General features: G+C 41.6%; 2 protein-coding genes across 3 annotated transcripts; both read right to left on the bottom strand.

Moving 5' to 3' along the window:
* Nucleotides 1–827: 827 nt before the first annotated feature.
* Def1 (defensin 1) lies at nt 828–1,858 on the bottom strand. Its single transcript, XM_076893203.1, has 3 exons — nt 1,712–1,858; nt 1,289–1,469; nt 828–1,032 (listed from the first exon to the last, which is right to left on the bottom strand). Exons 1-3 carry the CDS (start codon nt 1,776–1,778, stop codon nt 993–995), a joined length of 288 nt encoding a protein of 95 aa, XP_076749318.1. The 5' UTR covers nt 1,779–1,858; the 3' UTR covers nt 828–992.
* Nucleotides 1,859–10,112: 8,254 nt separating this feature from the next.
* Nucleotides 10,113–19,853, bottom strand: Cat (catalase). Of its 2 annotated transcripts, none has more exons than XM_076893201.1 (8): nt 19,422–19,853; nt 15,226–15,400; nt 14,421–14,562; nt 13,159–13,309; nt 11,918–12,097; nt 11,359–11,550; nt 10,789–11,025; nt 10,113–10,566 (listed from the first exon to the last, which is right to left on the bottom strand). In XM_076893201.1, exons 1-8 carry the CDS (start codon nt 19,749–19,751, stop codon nt 10,165–10,167), a joined length of 1,809 nt encoding a protein of 602 aa, XP_076749316.1. In that variant the 5' UTR covers nt 19,752–19,853; the 3' UTR covers nt 10,113–10,164. The 2 variants fall into 2 exon arrangements, with proteins under 2 accessions (XP_076749316.1, XP_076749317.1); XM_076893202.1 differs by lacking the exon at nt 19,422–19,853 and adding an exon at nt 16,121–16,181.
* Between the last annotated feature and the right edge of the window lie 1,135 nt (nt 19,854–20,988).

Consider the following 20,988-nt stretch of genomic DNA (forward strand, 5'->3'; position numbering starts at 1 on the left):
TCGCGTATAAAATATTTACCGATAAAATATTTCCCTTTGAAGTGGAGGGAAGTTTTGAAAAGTGAAATCCAACGCTCGACGAAATAAAAATCAACCGGCGTATTACGTTTGTATATTTTAGTCCGTTCGATTTATCGACCAGTGATTGTAATATATTTTTGAAGGGTGGAATCCATGGAATTTTTTCCATTTTTCTCGTGAAAGTGTTCGCGATGGCTGATGCCGTACGCGTTATTAGGAGGCTCGCATTTCCTCATTCCCAACGCAGTTGCGTAGCGAACGGAGTTCGCAAGACGTTTACGAAATCGGCTCGCAGACGTTAACGTTACAGTTGTCACGTTGCGTTAACGATATTACAGATTTGCTAATTGAGATTTGGCTGGCGAAACAGCCGCGCGTCGTGCGAATGATTTTTAACAATGCAACGACGATTTCTAATGCGACGTGTCGCAACGATTACGCCTCCTCTAATGGCAGTTTCGTTCGCGTCCAACGATGTCCGATAAATACGTGAACGGTTTCGCCAAAACGAGGAAATTATCAAGATGCATAATTCGCTGAACAATTTGAAATGCTGCTCGTGGTTTTTTAATCGTCATTTGAATGTCAAACGATTCGATGAAAGAAACGTGGATCGTGCAATTTTAATTTAACGTTTGCAAATGAAAATATTTTCTTGTGCATGGTGTAAATTTTTTATGGAACAGAATGCAACGAATCACTGTTTATGCGGGCAAAGATGAAATTGAAGTTGGAACAATGAGCAAAGTAATTATAACTTAACTATTATCGAGGACTAGTTATTAAGAAAGTCATCTCGCATAATTATTCGATAGTCATGTATTTAAATAGTAATGCAAAGAATTGTCAATAATGAAGAATCTAACCTAATATGGCACCAAAAACGTGTTTTATAAATATTCTTTTAACGAAAATTATCCACAGCTGTCGCCATCGGTCTTTCGTGTGTCAACTTGGCAGAGGGGTTGCGTTTAGCCGAAACGTTTGTCCCAGAGCTCCTTGAAGGTGGTTCTACAAGGAAAGAAATCGTTATAAATTAGTACGAAATTATTCAAAACTCTACTGTCTGCATATCATTGAAACCAAATGATAAAGTATCAAACGCAACATTAAGGATCGAAAAGGATTCTCGAAGCTGATCAAATAATGACGATAATTCAGCAAATATCAAAAGTTTCGACTTAAAGGAATATATCTCTCAACGAATAGTGTTTGTCGAATCGATTTTTCGAGTATTGGAAGAATTGAAATTTAAGGGATCACGTACTTGCGGCAGTTACAGATTCCGTCCTCGCAGCGGCCACCAGCTTTGCCCATGCTGAGGCAATTCGCAGCGCAAGCACTATGCTCTGCGATTCCCTTGAAGGAGAGAAGATCGCAGGTTACTCTTCTGTGTCTATCGGCACGTTCTGGGGTATCATCCACTTCGAGGGGCTCGTACTCCTCCTCTGAAATTGAAACGACGTCGTTAGCCATGTACAACCGTGACTTAACTCGTTTAGAAAAAGGAGAAGTCGTTAGCGAAGAATCGTATTTGGTACACTTTGACCAGTTGGCATCATTTTATTGCTCTTGCACAAATTAATTCTATCACTGCGTAAAATTCTCGTTACATTAAAGAATAATTCAAGAATAGATACAATAAAGAGCGATGAGTTACTTTATGTTCAAACACCATTTGTTCGCTTACCAACTGGAGCAGCCATGACAGCGGCAAAGGCCACCAAGAGAAGTGCGACAAGGAAGTAGATCTTCATGTTGATCGAGGTTTTTGTTAAACTTCGCGGGTATGTCGGAATGTCTGAACTACTCAAGAAAAGCTTTGAGAAGTGACTGATGAATGAACCGCTGCTACACCGGTTTATATACAAGTGTTTCTTCAGTAACGTTCGGGTAAGTCCCTGATAAAGCGTGGAGAAACCAAATATGTATATACATATGAAACGTTATTGACTTATCGTCAGCTCGAACGGTTTATCTGCTTGGGGAAGTTCCTTTTCATAAACAGTAATTAATTTCTAATCAATCTATTCTAATGGTGGAATCTCCGCTCGAAGGTCGCACGTTTTTACTCATTCGCGATAGAAATAGTTACAGAACTAGAGAATTATTTTACTCGAAATAATTGAGGGTAGATTTTTTTCATAAACTATATAACCCAGTAATATCTCTGAATACAATTCACTCGAATTAAAAAATGATCTATTTTCATATAGTTTCAATATGGAATATACAATTCCGTTGGTCCTTTGTAATGAAACTATTTTACTCCAACATGCCATTATCTCAGTGCATAATAACTATTTTTTCATAATTAATGAGTAAATCTGGATTAATGTTTCTATTTGTATCGTTTAATATTTTAGCTCGATGGACATTAGATTTCTAAATATAAACACGTCTTTGGTCTCTGACACGTACGCTTTGATAGGCAACGCACACAGCTGAACAAACGCAAAGTGGTTCCCCGCTATCTTCGGCTTTGGATTTTCCCAGATGCCAGTACCATTGTCACAGTCAGTGTCAATGCTCCGATACTTCCGCCTGCGTTCGTTCTTAATCATTTACGATATCAGTAAGGGTTTACAATTATTATTATGCAAGATCAAATTATGTATAAGCAAATCGTTGCACGGCATGGAATACGATCGAAAAACATGTACTTTCATTAATGCAATTAGCATTTAACGATCTTAATATCATTGGGACCAAAAATCAAATTGACATATTTTATAAGGTTCCTTTTTTAAGTCCAAGTTACGTGCATATAGCATCGTTTTCCCCCCGAAAAGATGACTCTCCGTATATAAGAATCACAGCCTGTACAATCCCAAATGTCGTACATCGAGTGCCATTTACGGTACCATTTGTTCGCCGCGTCTGATTCAATTTACGCCCGCGACGCGATTAGAATCTCGCGTTTGCAGCGGAATCGTGCGACACAAGGGAGATCGAATCGATCGGCTCGAAAGCGGCGTCGAACGGTACGGTTTCTGGCTGGTGGATGAAAACACGAGGTTGGGCCGCGAATATGGCAGAGACAAGATCCAGCTGCGGAATGCCAGCCAAACGCGGCCAGTTCGAACGCGTCGCCGGCTGGTACGTGCCAGGAAACGGTAATACCCGAACAGCTGATTGATCGAACGGGCTCGGCTATGATCCCCTCGTAATCGTTGTAAGCCAAATACGTGCCGCCTGTACGTAACCGTGCAACCCCCGCGTGGTAAGTAGCAACAGGACAAAGATTATCTCTCGAACCAACGTTTATCGGCGGTCCAGCTGCTGGCTGACCGAAACGATCCCCCGTGGCTACCATTTGCCTAATCATTCACGCTTTCGAATGATATAGGGCTCGCGTGTAAATGGGACACGTTCGAACAGTTCGCGATCTTTCTTCAACCTGTCCGATCTGACCTCGTTTCCGTCTCGCGTCTGAATTTTCTAGTTTCCTCAAGCTGTTCTTTAATACTTCACACTTAACGCGTTTCCTGCCTGTGTATCGTTTGTGTATCTTGTAGGATTCTGAAACGATTGCTTTGATTTTACCTAGATACATATCATATTTGATTTTATTTTTGGATACTTAAGGTGGTTGTTCGAGGGTGAGAATTGTTGTTCGAGCTACTATCGTGTTCTGTACAGTGTAATACGATATGTATAAGTTTTTGAGAGAAATGATATGTATTCATAAATTAGTTGAAATTGAAAAGGATCCACGGAGGACATTCGCGGAGGGATTATCCTGGGTATTAGGGAAAGCAGCCCTGTAGGAGCGTGGTAGACATCGTGTAGGCGAGCTGCTCCCCGGGAACGAGTGACCGGTTTGGAAATAATGCGAGCGCAGGAGCACAGAGGCCGGCTCGCTCGGTACGCGAATTAACGATCAGGAAATCGGATTACGTCGTGACCCACAGCACCGGCTGTCTACTAACTCTTGCATTAACCTCCATTCGAGCAAATTGCGTTTATCCCGTGGCGCGGAGAAGGACGATCGGCTTGCTGGGAGTACTCGGTCGAGGTAAATTGCTAATTCGCGAGTCGTAGAAACAACGCGGGATTTCGGTCGACCAGCTTGACCCCATCGTAATCGTCGATCGCTCCTGCACCGATGGTAAAAGTTTCAAACGTGGGCGTCGTCAATTTTCAGGGGTTAAAGGGGGTGGTAGTTACGAGGATACGCAGGACGATGACGCGCGTGGATTACGCTTTTTCAAGCAATATTTTTAATAACGTAATACACGCGACATTATTCGCTTCCCCTGTCGATAATTGAAAGCTCAGCTAGCGATCCTGGCTGTCCCATTAAACATTCAAACCGCAACGCTTCATATGTCATTTCTAACAGCGCGGTTGCACCGTCAGTGCCACTCGAACGCGGCACCATTAACCATCAACTTGTCCAGGCGAAAGTCACAGTGACACCGAAGGTTGCAGCTTCGATTCGATGAAGCAAATCGAATCTCCCGTAGCATCGAGGATAACGGTTATTGGCTCGCAAGGTCTGAAGTCATCTCTGTTCGCGAGGCGACAGAAAGGAAGAACGGGAACAGAGATATGGAAATATATTCAAAAACTGGCACTGTCTAACGAGGGACTGCGAGTAACGTTAATTTCACGCTGCCGTTGTGTAATCGGCGATTACGTCCCGTTAACAGCATGTGATTCGGTGATTTTCGACCGCGAAAACGATCGTGGCGTCGCGCGATTGCCCTTTCGAAATGGAACGCTGTAATCACCCGCTCAGAACCGAATTTAATCCACTCGTCACATGTTCAAACGCATGACTGCGTCGTATCGCAGGTATCGCGCAGGAAAATGAACGATTTTTAGCGAACAACGTGGACATCGAGGGGTGAAGACAGACGAAACTTAGAGTCTGGTGTGTTTTAAGTGTTATCGATTAGAAGAAGCGTTACTGATTTAAATTGTAAAACTTATAGACTTTTTACACATATATATGTAATAATTTTTAAAAGAGTGTGAGTTCACACGGAACACAATGAAAGTAACAACTGAAATAAGCATGTAGAGACATCTCTTCGTTGGCGATCGAAGATTGATACTGATGCCCCGTGCACGCAACACGAAGAAAAGCGAAGGAAAAGTCATTTCTACGTGTTATAAATTGAACAAAAAAAATTCGGAATTTGTGCGGTTTTCGCAGCAACACGCAATTTCCAGGATCCCACCTGCGATTTTTTCACTGTGTATTTAATGACGCTACGCGTGTGCGTTAATAATTCCATGCGAAAAATGGCGAGGATTTACGTTTGTTCACGTTTTCGCGTTTATCGAACAAATTTTCAGAAATTGGACTCGGTTCGGTCAGCTGATAACGCTGAGAGATACTTTTAGAAAAATTTCAACATGAATCATGCTGCATTGTCCGATAAAATCGCAAATTCTAAGTGGAAAATGGTAACGTTCAATGCATGTATTGCTGTCTGATGCTATGAGTTTATGCAGAGGAAATTAGTATTGTATGCACAATTACGATGTCAAAGATTATTTGCCGTGTGAGAATATTCTGGTATAATGAAAAACTGTACGCTCGGATAAACCGATGACATTTGTTTGCTCAGCTCTTTAATATTAATGTAAATGAAAATTCGAACAAAGGTACTTCGTTAGACCGAAATTAAAAATTTACGGTTGCGGAGTCGTTAATGCCCCGCAATCGTAATTCGCGTTCGTAATTTCAGTGATTTAAAAACGTATAATTCCTGGAATTCCCATTTCGTTTCTATACGTGTCGTTAAAAAAGTTCCATAAAGTTGCGAAACAACACGCACTGGAGTTGGCGAATCGTATGAAACGGTTCGCATTATTCCGTACACTTTCTAGCGATGCCCAACGTTTCTACGTTCTATAATTTCAATTTTTTAATTTACGTACTACATATTATACGAGCGATATTATTAAAAAATAAACCATTCCCCTCAGAATTTCACATACATCACAGATGTATCCGTCTACAAAATACAACAGCACAGAATTAAATGCAACCGCTTTAGAAATAAAATTCATTCATTACATCGTTCGACTATCTCCCTAAAACATATCTTTCACTCTTATTTTACTCCATCCACGTGATCCTCCATCGATGTCCAGGATACATCCCTTAAACGTCCCGCACGAATTCTCTCCTAACATATTTATCGCGAAAATATCTCCAACGCAAAGAATAAGAAGAAAGAAAAACCAAGTCCCTCTCCGAATGGTTCCACCGATGAATGGTAACAGAGAGTGCTCGTTGATACTACTTCTTGCCAAAGAAAAGGATCAGCCGGTGAAAAAGGTGAAAGGCCGTGAACGAGCGAAAAGAGTGGCCGTATAATAGACAGAAACAGCGATCGGCGGATGAAAGGGAACGAGGAGGAGGACACGACCGGAAAACCAATATGCCTTGTGCCACGGTGTGCAATTAAAGGGTCGAGAGAGTTTACTGTCGATATTTTTCGACCAGCAATTATTGGAATCTTTTTTACCCCCACCAGCTATAGGTGTATACCTATAGCCAGAGGGTATAACCGGATCGGGCTCACCGGGCATGATAGTCCTGCAGGACTCTTCCGCACGAAGGGCCCTTCAACAGCGGACAAATGCGGCCACTATATGCACTTATGGTTCTTTCCACGCTTTCATTAAAAATTGGACTCTCCGGCTCTCTAAACCACCTTCCCACTGCTCTCCCGTCTTTCTCGAACCCGTTGGTACGTCGCTATCCGTTCTGTGCCCGAACCCTAGGCTATCCTCGTCCCACCCCTGCTACCATTCTTTCATCGGTCCAGCCGGGCTCGACTCTCTTTTTCATCCCTGTCCTCTTTTTTCGCCACTTCTACCGGCGCTCGTGCAGATCGCCAGGATATGGCTCGATGTCAGTCATATTCGTGGCTGGCTTTTCATCTTTGCCCGCGCCGGCACACTCGTGTTCGTCGAAAATTATTTCCTCCGGTGTTCCGCGCCCGGCATCCATCCTGGGCCTCTTCAGCCGGAATTCGGATGGCCGCGATGAATCGCGAATAACCGCGCGCACGGCCATCCCCCCGCCAAGGGGGTTGCATGGAAATCGTTCGTTTCACCGCGTTAAATCGTCCGCGACCGTGCCCTTTTCTCGGTTTCTACCGAGATTTTTCCACGATATGCTCTTGCTCCGATTAAGTTCAATCGATCGATCATTTTCACCGATCTTGCAATGATTTTCTGTCCTCGAGTAGAGGCGATAGACGGTAGAACGGTTGAAGAGGGTGGAATACTCTCGTTTTTCTTTTTTCGCGAGCTAATAACGCGTCCGAGAGAATTCAGAACGTCGACCGTCCTCAAATATTAGCCTGAAACAAAGTGAATTTGTCGATGGCTAGAATAACTTACTTCATCGGAAGATTCATCTGAATAAATAAAAGATTCTGCCTCGGCGGACCCGTTAATTGATTCTTCCTCGCGCAATTTTCAGAAGTGAAACCTCCTACCTTTACCTCCACTTGCCAGGCTCTCTCGGTTTTTTTATCTGCCTTCTACTCGACGGTAATTGAATTTGTCGAAGTTGCAGAACGATCGTCTTCGAGTGACCAATCCGCATAGAACTAATTATTACGGAAAGGTGATTACGCTCAGTCTGATTTTTCTCCGTCGCCACGCAGATCGCGTAAAACACGCCCGATGTTTCGGAAAAGTAGAAATCCTCGATTCATTGAACAGTTCTATCGATGCGGTGCCGATAAATCTACACGCTTTGTGCTTAATTGCGAGAGCAATTCGCGCTTCCCCTCCCTCTCTCGCACATATCGGAATGCAATATTTTCCAGTAACGATATAAACGATCGTACATTATGGATATTTAACGCGTAGATATTTTCCATGGCAATTTGTATCGCGTTCGTTGGCTTAACGAGGACGTATGCTTTATTTCGACGCAATTAAAGAACGCCGCGGCTGATTAATCGCGCAGTTGTTTTCTGAAACGCAAGATAATCACCATAGACGTAGAATTCTTGGGTATAAAAGAATCTTCGCCTCTTTTTACATTCGACACTGATTACACCTTTTAACAGTAAACGCGGACAGCTGAATAAACAGCTAGGCGTTTCAGCGCTATCTTTCAATTTGGATTTTCCCAGAAACGACTAGCAATTCTTATCTGGCAATATCGACGTTTCAAAACTTTTGCTTTTAATCAATTTTTATGACATACGATGTCGCCGACAACTGACAATCGTAATTATGCAAGATCTACTTATGTAACATCAAATCGTTACACGGTATCTGTATACGATACATATTCACTTATGATTAGTCTTCATCAACAGAAATAGTTGTCGTTCGAATTGAGGCGAATACACAAACGAATTACAATCAATCCTAGTTTCAGATTGAAAGAACATTTTACATATTTCGATAAATTACGAAACCTTATTTGTAACAGAATTCTCACGGAAACACATTTACTTTAGATGCGAGTTAGATAATGTATTATATTATCCTTCCAAATTTCATTGAAAGAATTTGACGCGTGGGTTTGTAAGGTCGATCGTACAAGCAATTTCATGGAATGGTAGATTGCTTATAGCGACAATACATAATTAATTCCATTTAATTCTTCTTTTTTTCAAACGCCAGCACATATTTGCGCATCTGTTACAACATATCATTAGCGATCGAAAAAGGCACTTCTCTACGTGCAAGCAAATATATTCCATCTGTGCGCGTACCATGTTCATCGTCTTTAATTTGTTAAATAAATTATTCCAATGACTTGAATCGTGTCAAATTGAGACGCGAACTTGGATGAGCGTATTCGCAAGAATCGTGCGATTTCAGCAAAACCAACAGTGTTAACAGCGACGAGAAAAAGATTGCACGTTGTGGTTGTACATCATTCCTTTCATTAAACGAAATAGAAATGTCACAGGGAATTCACCGTGCACGTAGAAACACGGATTTTCCGTCAGTGATAAACGAAGGGGTTAGAATGTATACATACGTAATCTACTATTGACCGCAGACTGTATTTTCCAACTCATCGTCATTTCAACGAAAGTTCAAGGAAAATCTAGGCATTCGTAGATATAACAGATCCGACGTCTCTTATCGTTCGAAAGACGAGCTATTGAAAACGCCTACAAATCGACAGAGTGATAATTAATCAATCGTCATTGCTGATAGCACATTTATCCTAAACGCGTTAAACAACATTGCTTAGTGAAAGATAGCGCGCCATTCATATGATTCAAGCATTTCGTTTCCCGATGTGTAGACGTAACTTCGTAAGTTCGTAAACTATAGACTATTATAATATAGAGAGCATTATGGTAGCGATTAAATCCTGTTCCTGATCTTACAAAGTAACAGAGGGTGAGTAACCGACTGTGGGATGTAACTTCAGTGGTTACTGATCGTGGAATCATATAGGAGTCTGGAGGAGTTCAAGGTTGGCGAACCGCGGAGGAGGTATTGGTGGGTGTACAGATAAACCGCAAATTCCTGTTGCAACCCCTTGGGGTGGTAAGTTTGAACAAATGGTAACTCTGATGATCGGTGGTGAGCGCAGTGGTAATTGTTCTGAGATTTGATTGAAGTGAAGAGGAATCAGCTAGCATCCTCAGCTAGATGCTAACTCTAGTATGCCCATCAATCTTGTATAAAACAATAAATTCTTTCTAGAATGAAATTATTCGAAAGTCCACTTCCAGAAGTAAATTTCGATGCTTAGATAGAATGCAATTCATTCGATCTGTAAAATTTGTAGAAATTACACTTTTATTTAATACCATCAATTATTGATCACGCAAAGAAACAAAACATTTCGGAAGAGGGGAACATCACACGGATAATCAAATCTAAATTGGTCAACGCGTACAATTAACTTAAATGCTTAACTCTGGTTATCATACGTAAAATGAATCTAGCGTGTTAAGTATACACGAGGAGAAATCACAATCGTCTGAATAAAACAACACTCATTATTCGTAACAGACCTACACCAAGAATAAGAAAATGGAATCGAACGCGACGTCGATCGACGGATCTCTAAAACCGACGAATGATCAAAAAAATATAATATGCTTTATTAATATGAAATTACAATTACACGGTGCGCGCATCTAATCTGGACCAGCGATTATAATACAAAAGACGTTACCAATTTCACAAGCTGGCTGTCTTGCCGCAAAGCTTGATGTTCACGCCGACATTACGAAGACCCTGCGTGAGTCTCCTGCCAAACTCGGCGTCCACTTCCGTAAAGTTCTTCAGTGCCCTCTCAATGATGAACGGTGACGCTCTGCTAATGTGGTTGACAATATTGTCCACCAACCTGCTCCTCTCGTCTTCGCTGAGAACGTTCCTCCACAACATAGCGGGTTGCCCGAAATCGTCCTCGTTTTGGGGCTCGAAACGATCCACGTCGCCGTCCAAATGGAAGCTTGGAGGACGAACGGCTGGGCATTCTTTAGGCCCGCCAAAACTGTTGGGGAAATAGTTGGGCGCGCCATCCTGATTGTACAGAGTCATCTTGCCGTCTCTTTGATAGTTCATCGCGGAAATTGCCTGGTAATTAATACTGCCGTTAATACTCCGTAACTAAGCTAACAGAATTAGAGAATTCTGAATTCAAGAGAAACTGAAGCCGCAATTAAGCGGAAAAACTTTGAGTCCCTCCTTCTTCTCGAAGGCGTTGTTCAAAACTTGACTCGAAGACGAATCGAAACGAAAGATAGCAATTAATTGGTGGCACAGAGAGTACGAAGAGAATAAATGCGAAATGATCACCTTGTAAGGACAGTTCACGGGTATTTGAAGGTAATTCGGACCAAGACGATGCCTGTGAGTGTCTCCGTAAGCGAATAGCCGACCTTGTAGCATTTTATCAGGGCTCGGCTCGATACCAGGTACAAAGTGAGCCGGATCGAAGGCCAATTGCTCCACGTCGGCGAAGTAATTTTCAGGATTTCGGTCCAACACGAGCTTACCAACAGGTATGAGCGGAAATTCACCTTGAGGCCATACCTGTTCAGTTTAGAACGGACATTGATTTAGAGCTTTAATCATAGAACCGTGTCGTACATTCCGCTCGAAATTTCTATTCTACCCTCGATCAATGATTCCTTCTCTTGACGATTTTTAATTAATCGATCTGCACTGATTCACGAAATCACTTTTATTAACAAATTTAACATTTCTCTTCAATATCACAGGAAACGATGTCTTTCTTCGTTTATCTTTCCTCTTACAAATCTCACTACTCATGTCGAGCACGTAAAATTGAAATCTAATTATTCGAGACAGCGGTTCCAATCTATAAAACGTCGTAGCAAAAAGTGGGACTAGTCGTTCCATTACCTTGGTCACGTCGAAGGGATTCCATCTGAAGGTCTTTGCTTGGCTAACAGTCATCACTTGAATGTAGAACGTCCACGTCGGGTAGTTGTGGCTAGCAATTGCGTTGTAGAGATCTCTGAGCCCGTAATCAGGCTCCGAAGCGCTCAACTCTGCAGCCCGGTCCACAGGCAGATTTTTTATTCCTTGGTCGGTCTGCATCGCATAATTTCATCGAAATAATTAATCATCGAACAAACGAAATTTCTTCCAAATGAATGCGTATGAAGAAATATATATTCAAGAAATCCTTCCTTCTTTTTCACTCAGAATTCTACACGATGGCTCAAGGAACAGCAATTCTAAGGTTAATGTCTCAACAAAGAACCCAATACTACCTATCGCGTTTTGTCCTCGAGATAATGGTAATCTACTTGAAACATTGTAAAATGGTATTATAATCGTTAAAGTCCCGTTAAATTCCCCATCTTTCACTCTACAAAACATCCCTCTACGCTATTTCCCTTCGACCTCCTAAGACTGTACACTCTTTTGAATTCTATGCAAATTTTATAAGTCCCACCTTATAATGGAATTTACAGTAGACAATCTCGTTGTTGGCGTTGACGAGTTTGAACGTGTGGGAACCGTAACCGTTCATGTGGCGGTGGCCATCGGGAATGCCTCGATCCGAGAACGTGATCATAATCTGGTGCGTCGACTCCGGCCTCAGAGAAAGGAAGTCCCAGAACATGTCAACATCCTGCGCAAGACAATTCCATTAACACGCCGTTCAGAGTGGCGGCGGGGTGGTAATTAAGGGATGTTGGAGTACGCTGCTTGAAAACAGTAACAGAGTTGCGCTGCTAACGACCGCGTAAACGCGGAATTATGCCTCGCTCGATAGGAAAAACGAACGCTAAAGCGTTAAAGACGCAAGAGTGGAAGTCTCGTCCTTTCCTTATAGCTCGTCCTTATAGCTCGTAAGGATAACCCTTCGTGACCTCTATCCGTATTGTTTCGAGACTTCCGGATGTAAGTTTCGTCTAGCAATCATTGCATTAATTTCTTTCGTCTAGCTTCCTTTTCGTCAAGGAATGACAATGAAAGTTTTTTGCATACGTGTGTGACTACGCATGGTAGGAGTCCATAAATTACCGTGACACAATTGTCCATTCTCAGCGCAGGATTCGCACTCAAAAGCTATGAATAATAGCGTTGTTTCACGTCGTGTGTTTAAGGATTTAATTATCAGAGGACTTGAAACGGGTTTTAAATGAATCAGCGAATGAGAAATCACGAGCAACATTGGTACGACTTGGTCAACGAGTTGGAGGAGGGAAAATTCGTCAATTGATGATTCATATCTCTTAGCAAAAGATACGTTGCAACATGCACGAATTTGGGGTTGCAGCAAGCGTTTCCATCAGGGTCAAACCGAGATCCAAAGAGTTCCTCGCAGCGTAAGATTGCTTGGCTATCCTAAGCTTGTCTTTAGAAAATCTCGACTACTCAGGAAACCCTATGCTGTGAGAAACTTTTAGGTCCCGACCAATCTAGACTAATCACTTTCCAACTCGAGTTAAAGTGCCAGGGATATCCGTAAATTTCAAAGACTCGAACGCTCAACTCCACCTGCTCTATTAGTCAATTAAATAAATTACAATTGCAAAAATTTCTTGGAATAGCCGCTAACGTCGCACGGATTATCTTATCATTTACTGATTCCCTGTAATTAGAACTTAGTTAATAATTCTCAACATTTTGAGGAATGCAAATATTCGTAACTACGGCGCACGTAGCGCAATGAAATCAGCAGCAAACCTTCATATGGGTAACAGGGTTCCTCTTCTGCGAGTGAATAAAGCTGGGGAAGAATAACGCGTCCTTGATGAAGAAGATGGGCGTGTTATTGCCCACCAAATCCCAGATACCTTCCTCCGTGTAGAATTTAAGGGCGAACCCACGAGGATCCCTGCAATTGCAACGAAACCATTGATTACTCATTAATAAACAAACGTATAAATCCATCAGTATCCGAAAAATATATTGTTCTCGTATCTAGATCTTAGATATAGAGTCTACTTTGATTATTTTAATGAGTTCGAGTGCGTTCTATGTAACAACACCAAAACAATGTGACGAAAGATGAGTCATTTGAGAATCGTTATTGTGGCAGAATTTTAAAAAAGGAAACGGAGGCCAGTAGTTCACCGATCAATCGCAATGATAAGCGCGTTTCCACTCGGTTTTTCGCGCGTTTCCGTGTGACTAAGCTCACTGATTCGTTAGTATGCGAGAAATAACGATCTTCAAGCCTCGTTTCCGCCACTGTTGCAATCGGTAATTAACTCGTGGAACACGAGTTCTTTCCTTTCGTGTCTAGCTACATTGTTTCCGAATAATTTGCGCTCGCTGCAAATGTTGCAAATAGTTCCATTACCATTTTCCGCGTTCCATGTTTATCTGCGTTTCATTTTGTTACTAACTATGCAAAGATATGCGCGGTATGTGTTAATGCACAGTACGTTCCAAAATTGTGGAAAAAGAACGGAAAGAGAAACATTTCTTTATACGATTCATTCGCGTTTAAATAGAAAAGGTTGCACCTAGCTACGTTTCTAGGGCAGTTCAATCGAGCTTCGCATGCCTCCCGATATAAAAAATACGCTATTTCATTCTTGCGTGCAAGTTTTATCTCAATTTGCTAAACAAATTAGTTCTGTCTATGAATAATCGAATAATGTGCTTTCAGAGTTCTCACGTTTTCCGTTTAAAGTTCATCGTTTCGATGGACTTTACAAAGCGAGTTCACGTTCGATTTCATTTTATTTTTCCGTAAAATAGTGTAAAACGTGTAAGCGTCGAGAAACCAGTCGCGCTTTTGAAAGCATAGCGTAACTTCAAAGAAAAAGTTACACGTTCCCCTCAACGGGAGATTACTTAATCAATGTTGTACAAAAACAGAATTTTAACGTCGCGCGTATGTATAAATAAGATTATTATTACCATTTTCGTATGACGCGGTGTCTTTCACCACGTTCGTATCTGATTGCGCTAGTCGCGTGTACGAATCGAGAAATTACCTCACAGTATCCGCGGAGCCAGACTCGCCGCTCACTGTGGAGAACCTCACGGCGATAGGGGTGCGTTTCCCGATGGCGGAGAAAACCTTTGCCTTAGAGTATCTCGTAATGTCGTGGGTTACTTCGAAATAACCGAAAGCACCTGCGACCAAGCGAAAAGAAAAAGAGGGTAACGCAACACGGCTAAGCGGCCGGTTATGGCTCTATCCAAGTCGCTCCTCCATTCGGAACGTTTTATGAATATTTTCACGGTGCATATGCAACTTCCACCACTGCTTCTTAGCCACTCCGCGCTTCTCTATCTTCCCTTCTTTCCCTTTGTTTCACGATATTCCCAGGCCGTTTGGGAAACTTTCGTGGATTGCTTTCGTGGGTCGAAGACGCCGATAACAGGTGAACAAGCGAGTACGAAAGTTCAAATTAAAGTTAACGTGAGCGCGTGTGATTATCGAGTTTGTTAGGTGGTTTGAACAAATTTTGCGGGCCAATTGAAAATTTTAATTGCATCTACGGGGAACGGCAAACAGTTTTAAATTGGTATTTCTTTTTTTCTCCAACGCTCCACACGTTTATCAAAAATTAGTTATCGTTATTATTGCAAACGTTAATGCTTTATACATAGCCAGCGTGTTTCGTTGCTTGCATTATCTTTTTAATTCTCTATTCTTCATTCACCACCACGCGAAGGGTAAGAGGGAAACAAGGGACGTCGCGAAACAACATTATGCAGTCAATTCAATTTCTAATATTTTGAACTATCACAAAAGGAACACGATAGATATCGTGAAATTCGAAATGAACGTACCAGCACCCTTCGCGTGCACAACACGTTCAGGAATCCTTTCCCTGGTGAAATGCGACATCTCGTCCAAGAAGACTCTATCTTGGAGCAACATGGGACCGCGTGGTCCCACCGTCAGGCTGTCCTTCTTGTTAGCGATCGGTGTCCCAAATCCGGTCAGCAATACCGGAGGTTCGCCCTGCAAAACAGAGAACATCGTTAGTACAAGAGGAAAATCTACCCAACTTTCCGAAATTCTTTCTCTTTCCGCTCGAAACTAAAATTGGATTTCGTCGGCTATACTCGCGTCAGTTAAATATTATTCTCTTTTTGCTAGATACATAAAAAGTATCTCCTTATGCATATATTCTCTCTCTTTATAAATAATTTATAAATCTACATTTGTAAGTCGAATAAAAGTAAGGTCATGGCAGCTGAAATATGCACGGAATGCATGCATCGAAGTTACAAAAATAAAGTAACGTACCTTCGTGCACGAGATTATTATTGTTTTTCGACATTGCGTGACCGTGCTACTTTTTTGTTTTTAAGTCTGATAAAACCGTGACACGCTTCATTGCAGGCAATTATCGCTGTTCGTCATCGAATCTCGCGGCTATCTAAACGACAATTCCACGGGGGATTGTAAACCACCGCGTCGATCATTTCGCGTGAGACTGTTCGGCCTCGCCACGATAAAATTGACACGACTGACGGAAAAGAAATAACCGGGAACTGTTCCAGTATCGTTCGTCAAATCAACGAATGAATGCGCTCTTTAACGAAAAAGATCGAGACACGCGGGGTAGAAAATGGCGCGCGGTTAAGATAGAGGTCGTAAAACGAACGCTGGGTACCATTGCAGGAATATACGATGTCGAAATAACGAGCGTAAACTGTATTTCTCTAATGTATTCACCTTTCGAGATGCTATTTTTGCAGTGTTCATTCATATTTTTAATGATCGCTCGTGGACAGGAAAATGTAGAGAAAGATTGCGTAAAATGGTGAACGTCCGAAACGATTCTTCTTTCTTGCTTTAAACATGCATATATACTTAATACTTATAACACTTAAATACTTTATTGTCAACGACAGGGGAATTGAAGGAGTGATACGTGAAGCTGTCGAGAGAAGAAAACAAGACAATAGCCATAAGATATAAGGCGGGAGGTCAGAGATATAAGGGCAGAAGAAGAGTAATAAGGGGTGAAAGAGTTTAAGACAAGAGTTCCTATAAAATTAATTTATGAACCAAACTCTTCTATACAGCTGGAACTGTATACTTTATTGGCTAAAAAGTGCAAATTTAACCGTTCAAGTATTTTCACGAGTCATTGTCTTGCATCTTTGATCCGCGAGCGAGCATGAATTGAACATTGCTTTAATTACGTAATTGTGGTCTGGATTCATCAGAGTTCGATTAAAAACTGTGACCTGCCTTTAATAACACGGACATATGCATTTAATGTTACGTGACGATATAACCTTGTTGGGTTTAGGATAACCTTGCCCCACGAATCGCTTGAGCATTTGCATTGCGATCTATTTCGCGATCATTATTGTCCGTAAATCGATGAAATTAGTTGAAATTTCTCTTTGTGTTTACGAAGTATGTAGTTCAATGGACCATAGCGAGCTCTGAATAATTAATTGAAAAAAGGAAGAAGTTGATAAGAAATATTCGATCCAACAAATTCAAATCGCGTTAGAAAGTGGATCGCTGGCAATTCTCGTGATACAACGTCTGTACTTTTCTAGAATCCTCCGAAGCGACGATATCGGGTAGCGAAGTTATGAAATTCGCCTTGTGGCAATTCAATGGGCGCTGGTTATCGAAACGATTGCTCTTCTGAGACGGGACAACATCGGTACGATTTCGCGCGCGCTATCGTAGCTCCGTTTGTCAATTTCACAAGGTGCAGTAAAAAATAAGTTCGTGACGATTGCTCGTTGTACAATGAGAGACGCGTGCGAGACCAGCCTCTGTGATATCCACGAGTAAAAGTAAGTGTGCGGAGGAAATGCCATATCATTGACCCATCAGGCTAAGCTATAATTAGCTTACTTTGCAGCTCCGCTACAATACCGAAAAATCGTTGCACTCTTGGGTGGGTGATGCATCGAACGATTTCTAAGTATGCTACTCGCTGCAAATAACAAAACATGATTGTTGCTATTAACATTATGTATAATGTGTGTAACAATTATATTAACGACGTAAACGACTGGCATCTCGAACATTTTATAAGGACTGGTAATGGGAATGCTTTCATATATGCAAAGCTTTTTTCATCCAATCCCTACGAGGAAACAAGGTTCATCGAACGAAACAAGTTTCCATTCACTCTTTCCTCGATTTTAAACTCTGTGGAAAATAAGCACGTGTACGCTACTACGCGTTATTACTTTACGTAACGCACCAAGCTTTGTTGTGATTCAGTTGCATCGCAACTTCGATATTTCTTTGTTAATGATGACATTTACGTATAGTCACGGCTTTCTATTTTTGCAACTAACGACATCGATATGTTGTAATACACGCTCCAAGAGGAAAACTGTTCCCATCACCAATGTCACCGCTATTAATCCTGGTGTTCCTGAAAAATGAGTCGATCAATTTGGGTATTTCCAAACCAGAAACATAATGAAAATGATTCATTCGCGAAGTGACAAAGTAACTAAAACGAGATAGACTACGTAACTACCCTAATTAATCTACCCTTGGCAAAGAGTAAAAGTGAGTATCCGTCGAAGCAAAACGTGCTCGCGGCTAATACCCGAGGCGAACAAGCATATCTAGGTAATACCGTAATCTCCGTTCGATCTTGATCTCATTCAAAAGTATCGCGAAATCCACAAGGAAACACGGTTTCATTCGGTTTCTGCGGTGGCGTACAATCATTGCGGTTTCTTCAGCTGTCGTCCATCTAAGTCATTCGTACAGAAATATTCCATTCACTCGTGCTCAGTCGTTTCATTTGTACACGCGTAGACAAATCGCCTCGATCGTATGCGACAATTGCATCATCCTGAGAATTTCAGCGACACTTTGACCCGTGTCCAACGCGAACTTTTAACGAAAAAACTTATCTTTTAAATTGTCCGCGGTAATAGTCCCTGGAAAGACATGGAGGGCGTGTGCTTAATCCTGAGGGTGGGAAATATTGAACGAAGATTTAGAAATGGTTTTCAAGCTTCACATTTCGTCTCCATCGATATCGAATTTATACAGGGACATGAAAGTAACGATAATTTTGTATAGTGTTATGTGGTAGGAAGTTTTATTGATTATTGAACAATCTCCACGTCCATAATGTGGAAATAACTAGCGAGTTGCGTGCAACATTTCTCTGCGACGAGATTGATTTTCGCTTACTTGGCTCTGAACCTTGTAAAATTGTGTTACTCGTTATTTTCGCGCGACGTAAAAGGAAAATGTTAACTATCGAAGACGAGATCTTCGTAACTGCGTATAACTAACAATCACTATAATTTTTATGCATAGCTGATAGAAGCACATACCCGGTAAACAACGAACGTTTAATAATAACATAGTTTTTTTTTAGTAAAATGACGCGTATTTACTACGAATGCGAACATTTACATATTTGCACTTTTGCTCGCAAACAGATAATATTTACTACTAAGAGTTCGATTATATGACCTATAGTTGTAACCAAAATAAATTACGCATTCACAGTTACTAGAATGTACATCACTAGTCATATACAACAAATTTTTGACCGTTCCCCAAAAAAAAGGAAGGTAACCCTTGGTCTGGTTACCCAACTCCCACGTTACTATCATTATCGCTATTTCTTTTTCTTTAACACTGTTTCCCAATTGACCACGTCGTCCTACTCCAAGCCAGCCCAAATATGTTCCCGAGCATTCACTCGACCCGTGCACGCGTATCTCGCTTGACTCGTTCAGCCATTAGCATCCTATCGAAAGCGTGACCCGAAGTAACTCCTAAGACGAGTTCATTGACTGCATAAAAGTAAATCGTCGAAAAAGATGAACAAATAACCAGAGTCACCGTCAACTCCGTTTCTAATTAACTCGTCCACGAATCCGTCCACGATTCCGATCGAGCCGCCGGTGTAAACACCATAAAGATCTACGGCTGTTTTATCAATCGAGCAGCGCGTCGACGCCTGTGCAGGCGGCGAGGATCGTCTGAAAATCCCTATGAAGCGTACGGATGACACGCTCACCTTTAGATGCATCTTGTACTCCGTGAGCTGCTCTGAAGCAGGGTCTCTCTTTGGCGCAGACATCTCGTCCTCTGTGTCTCTCTTGCAACAGTACCTCCTAAGCGATAGCCGATGGAAAGCCAGCGTGGTCAAGCTGTTCGTCGAGGGGAATGCACTCCGTTCCCCGGCACGATCTGAACGGCAACTGATCGGTAGCAATAACAGCGCACTTTTATCGTCCCGGGCAGCCGGTGAGCGGAGAACACGCGGTGTCCCGGCGTAGTGTCCGAACATACGACGCAACGAGACACCGCGAACCACCAGCGTAAGGCCTGACCCGCACTTCGTCATTCTTCGGGTTGGCTCGACCGCCTCGTTTCGACCCTTTTCGTTGAAACCGCGTGTAATCGCCCACTCGACTCCTCGTCCCTCGTCCCGCTCGTAGCCGCCGTCGTTAGGAAACTGGGGAAGGTCGAAAAAGGAATTGAGAGACCGCAGAAACGGTTCACCTTGTGCCGGGGCACAAAGGCATTGTCAATTTTCGATGCCTGCCGGTTAGTAACGCGGTGTACAAAAAATGTCAACGAAAACGTAGACGGTGGCTGAAGGATGTTTATTTGTATAAACGTATATAGGAAATTGATTGGATATCTGTTTCTAGTTTGAAGGAGAATACTTTTAGTGGATGTGCAGGCTACAGGGGTGGGTTTCGCTACGCTAAAAAGAAGAAAATCGTTCGCACGTATGTGTGCCATTTGTGACATTGTTTGCGGGTTATAGATTGCTCTTTTTTATCGCAACGAAACGTAATTTTAGTATGGTCAATTAAGAGTAATCATAGATTTGAATGGAAAATGATGAATCATGTGAATAGTAAAACGGCCACTGTACATCTAATATTACAGGCTTGGAGACCACGATGCTGCGTGATCGAAAGTTCTGTAGAAAGAACGGTTTCCAAATCACCGTTTGCTCCAAATATGTGAAGAATCTATATAGGAGAAACTTTCTGGGTGAGAGAAGAAGAAGAAAAACAGTTATGGTATTAATATGTTTCTTCTTCGAAATATCATTTTGAAAACTACTCGAAAAGACACATTTCAAAGTACAGCTGAGTTTTATCAGCATAGAGACAAATAATTGTAATAAAGTTTAATGAATCTTTCGAGTACCTGAATTCAAAAACATCAAAACACGGCTATCGGAGTATCAATGATAGAGATAAAAAGTTATATTGGTACTCTTCTGTATTATCTGTAAATGCATACATGCATCGTATCATTTAAGCAGAAGAAAACGAAATAAATCATGAGGAAATATCTCTTCCTTTGTAATTAAATTATTTGGTTCTTAGTTTTTCCAAAGCAATTTGCTCATAAAATTGTGCAGCAATCATAAATCACGTGCTAAACTCAATAAAAGTATAGGAAGAAGTTAATCGTTTCAATTGCTGAATAAATTATGCGTATGCAAAATAACAGTGATAGCGCAAACTAGTAAACTGTACATAATATTGTAATTATCAGCAAAATAACTATTCTCATGTTTCTCTTTGCAATAGTATCATAAATACGACAAATTAGCCGTA

Source organism: Xylocopa sonorina, chromosome 3, assembly GCF_050948175.1.
Source record: "Xylocopa sonorina isolate GNS202 chromosome 3, iyXylSono1_principal, whole genome shotgun sequence".
Taxonomy (NCBI): domain Eukaryota; kingdom Metazoa; phylum Arthropoda; class Insecta; order Hymenoptera; family Apidae; genus Xylocopa; species Xylocopa sonorina.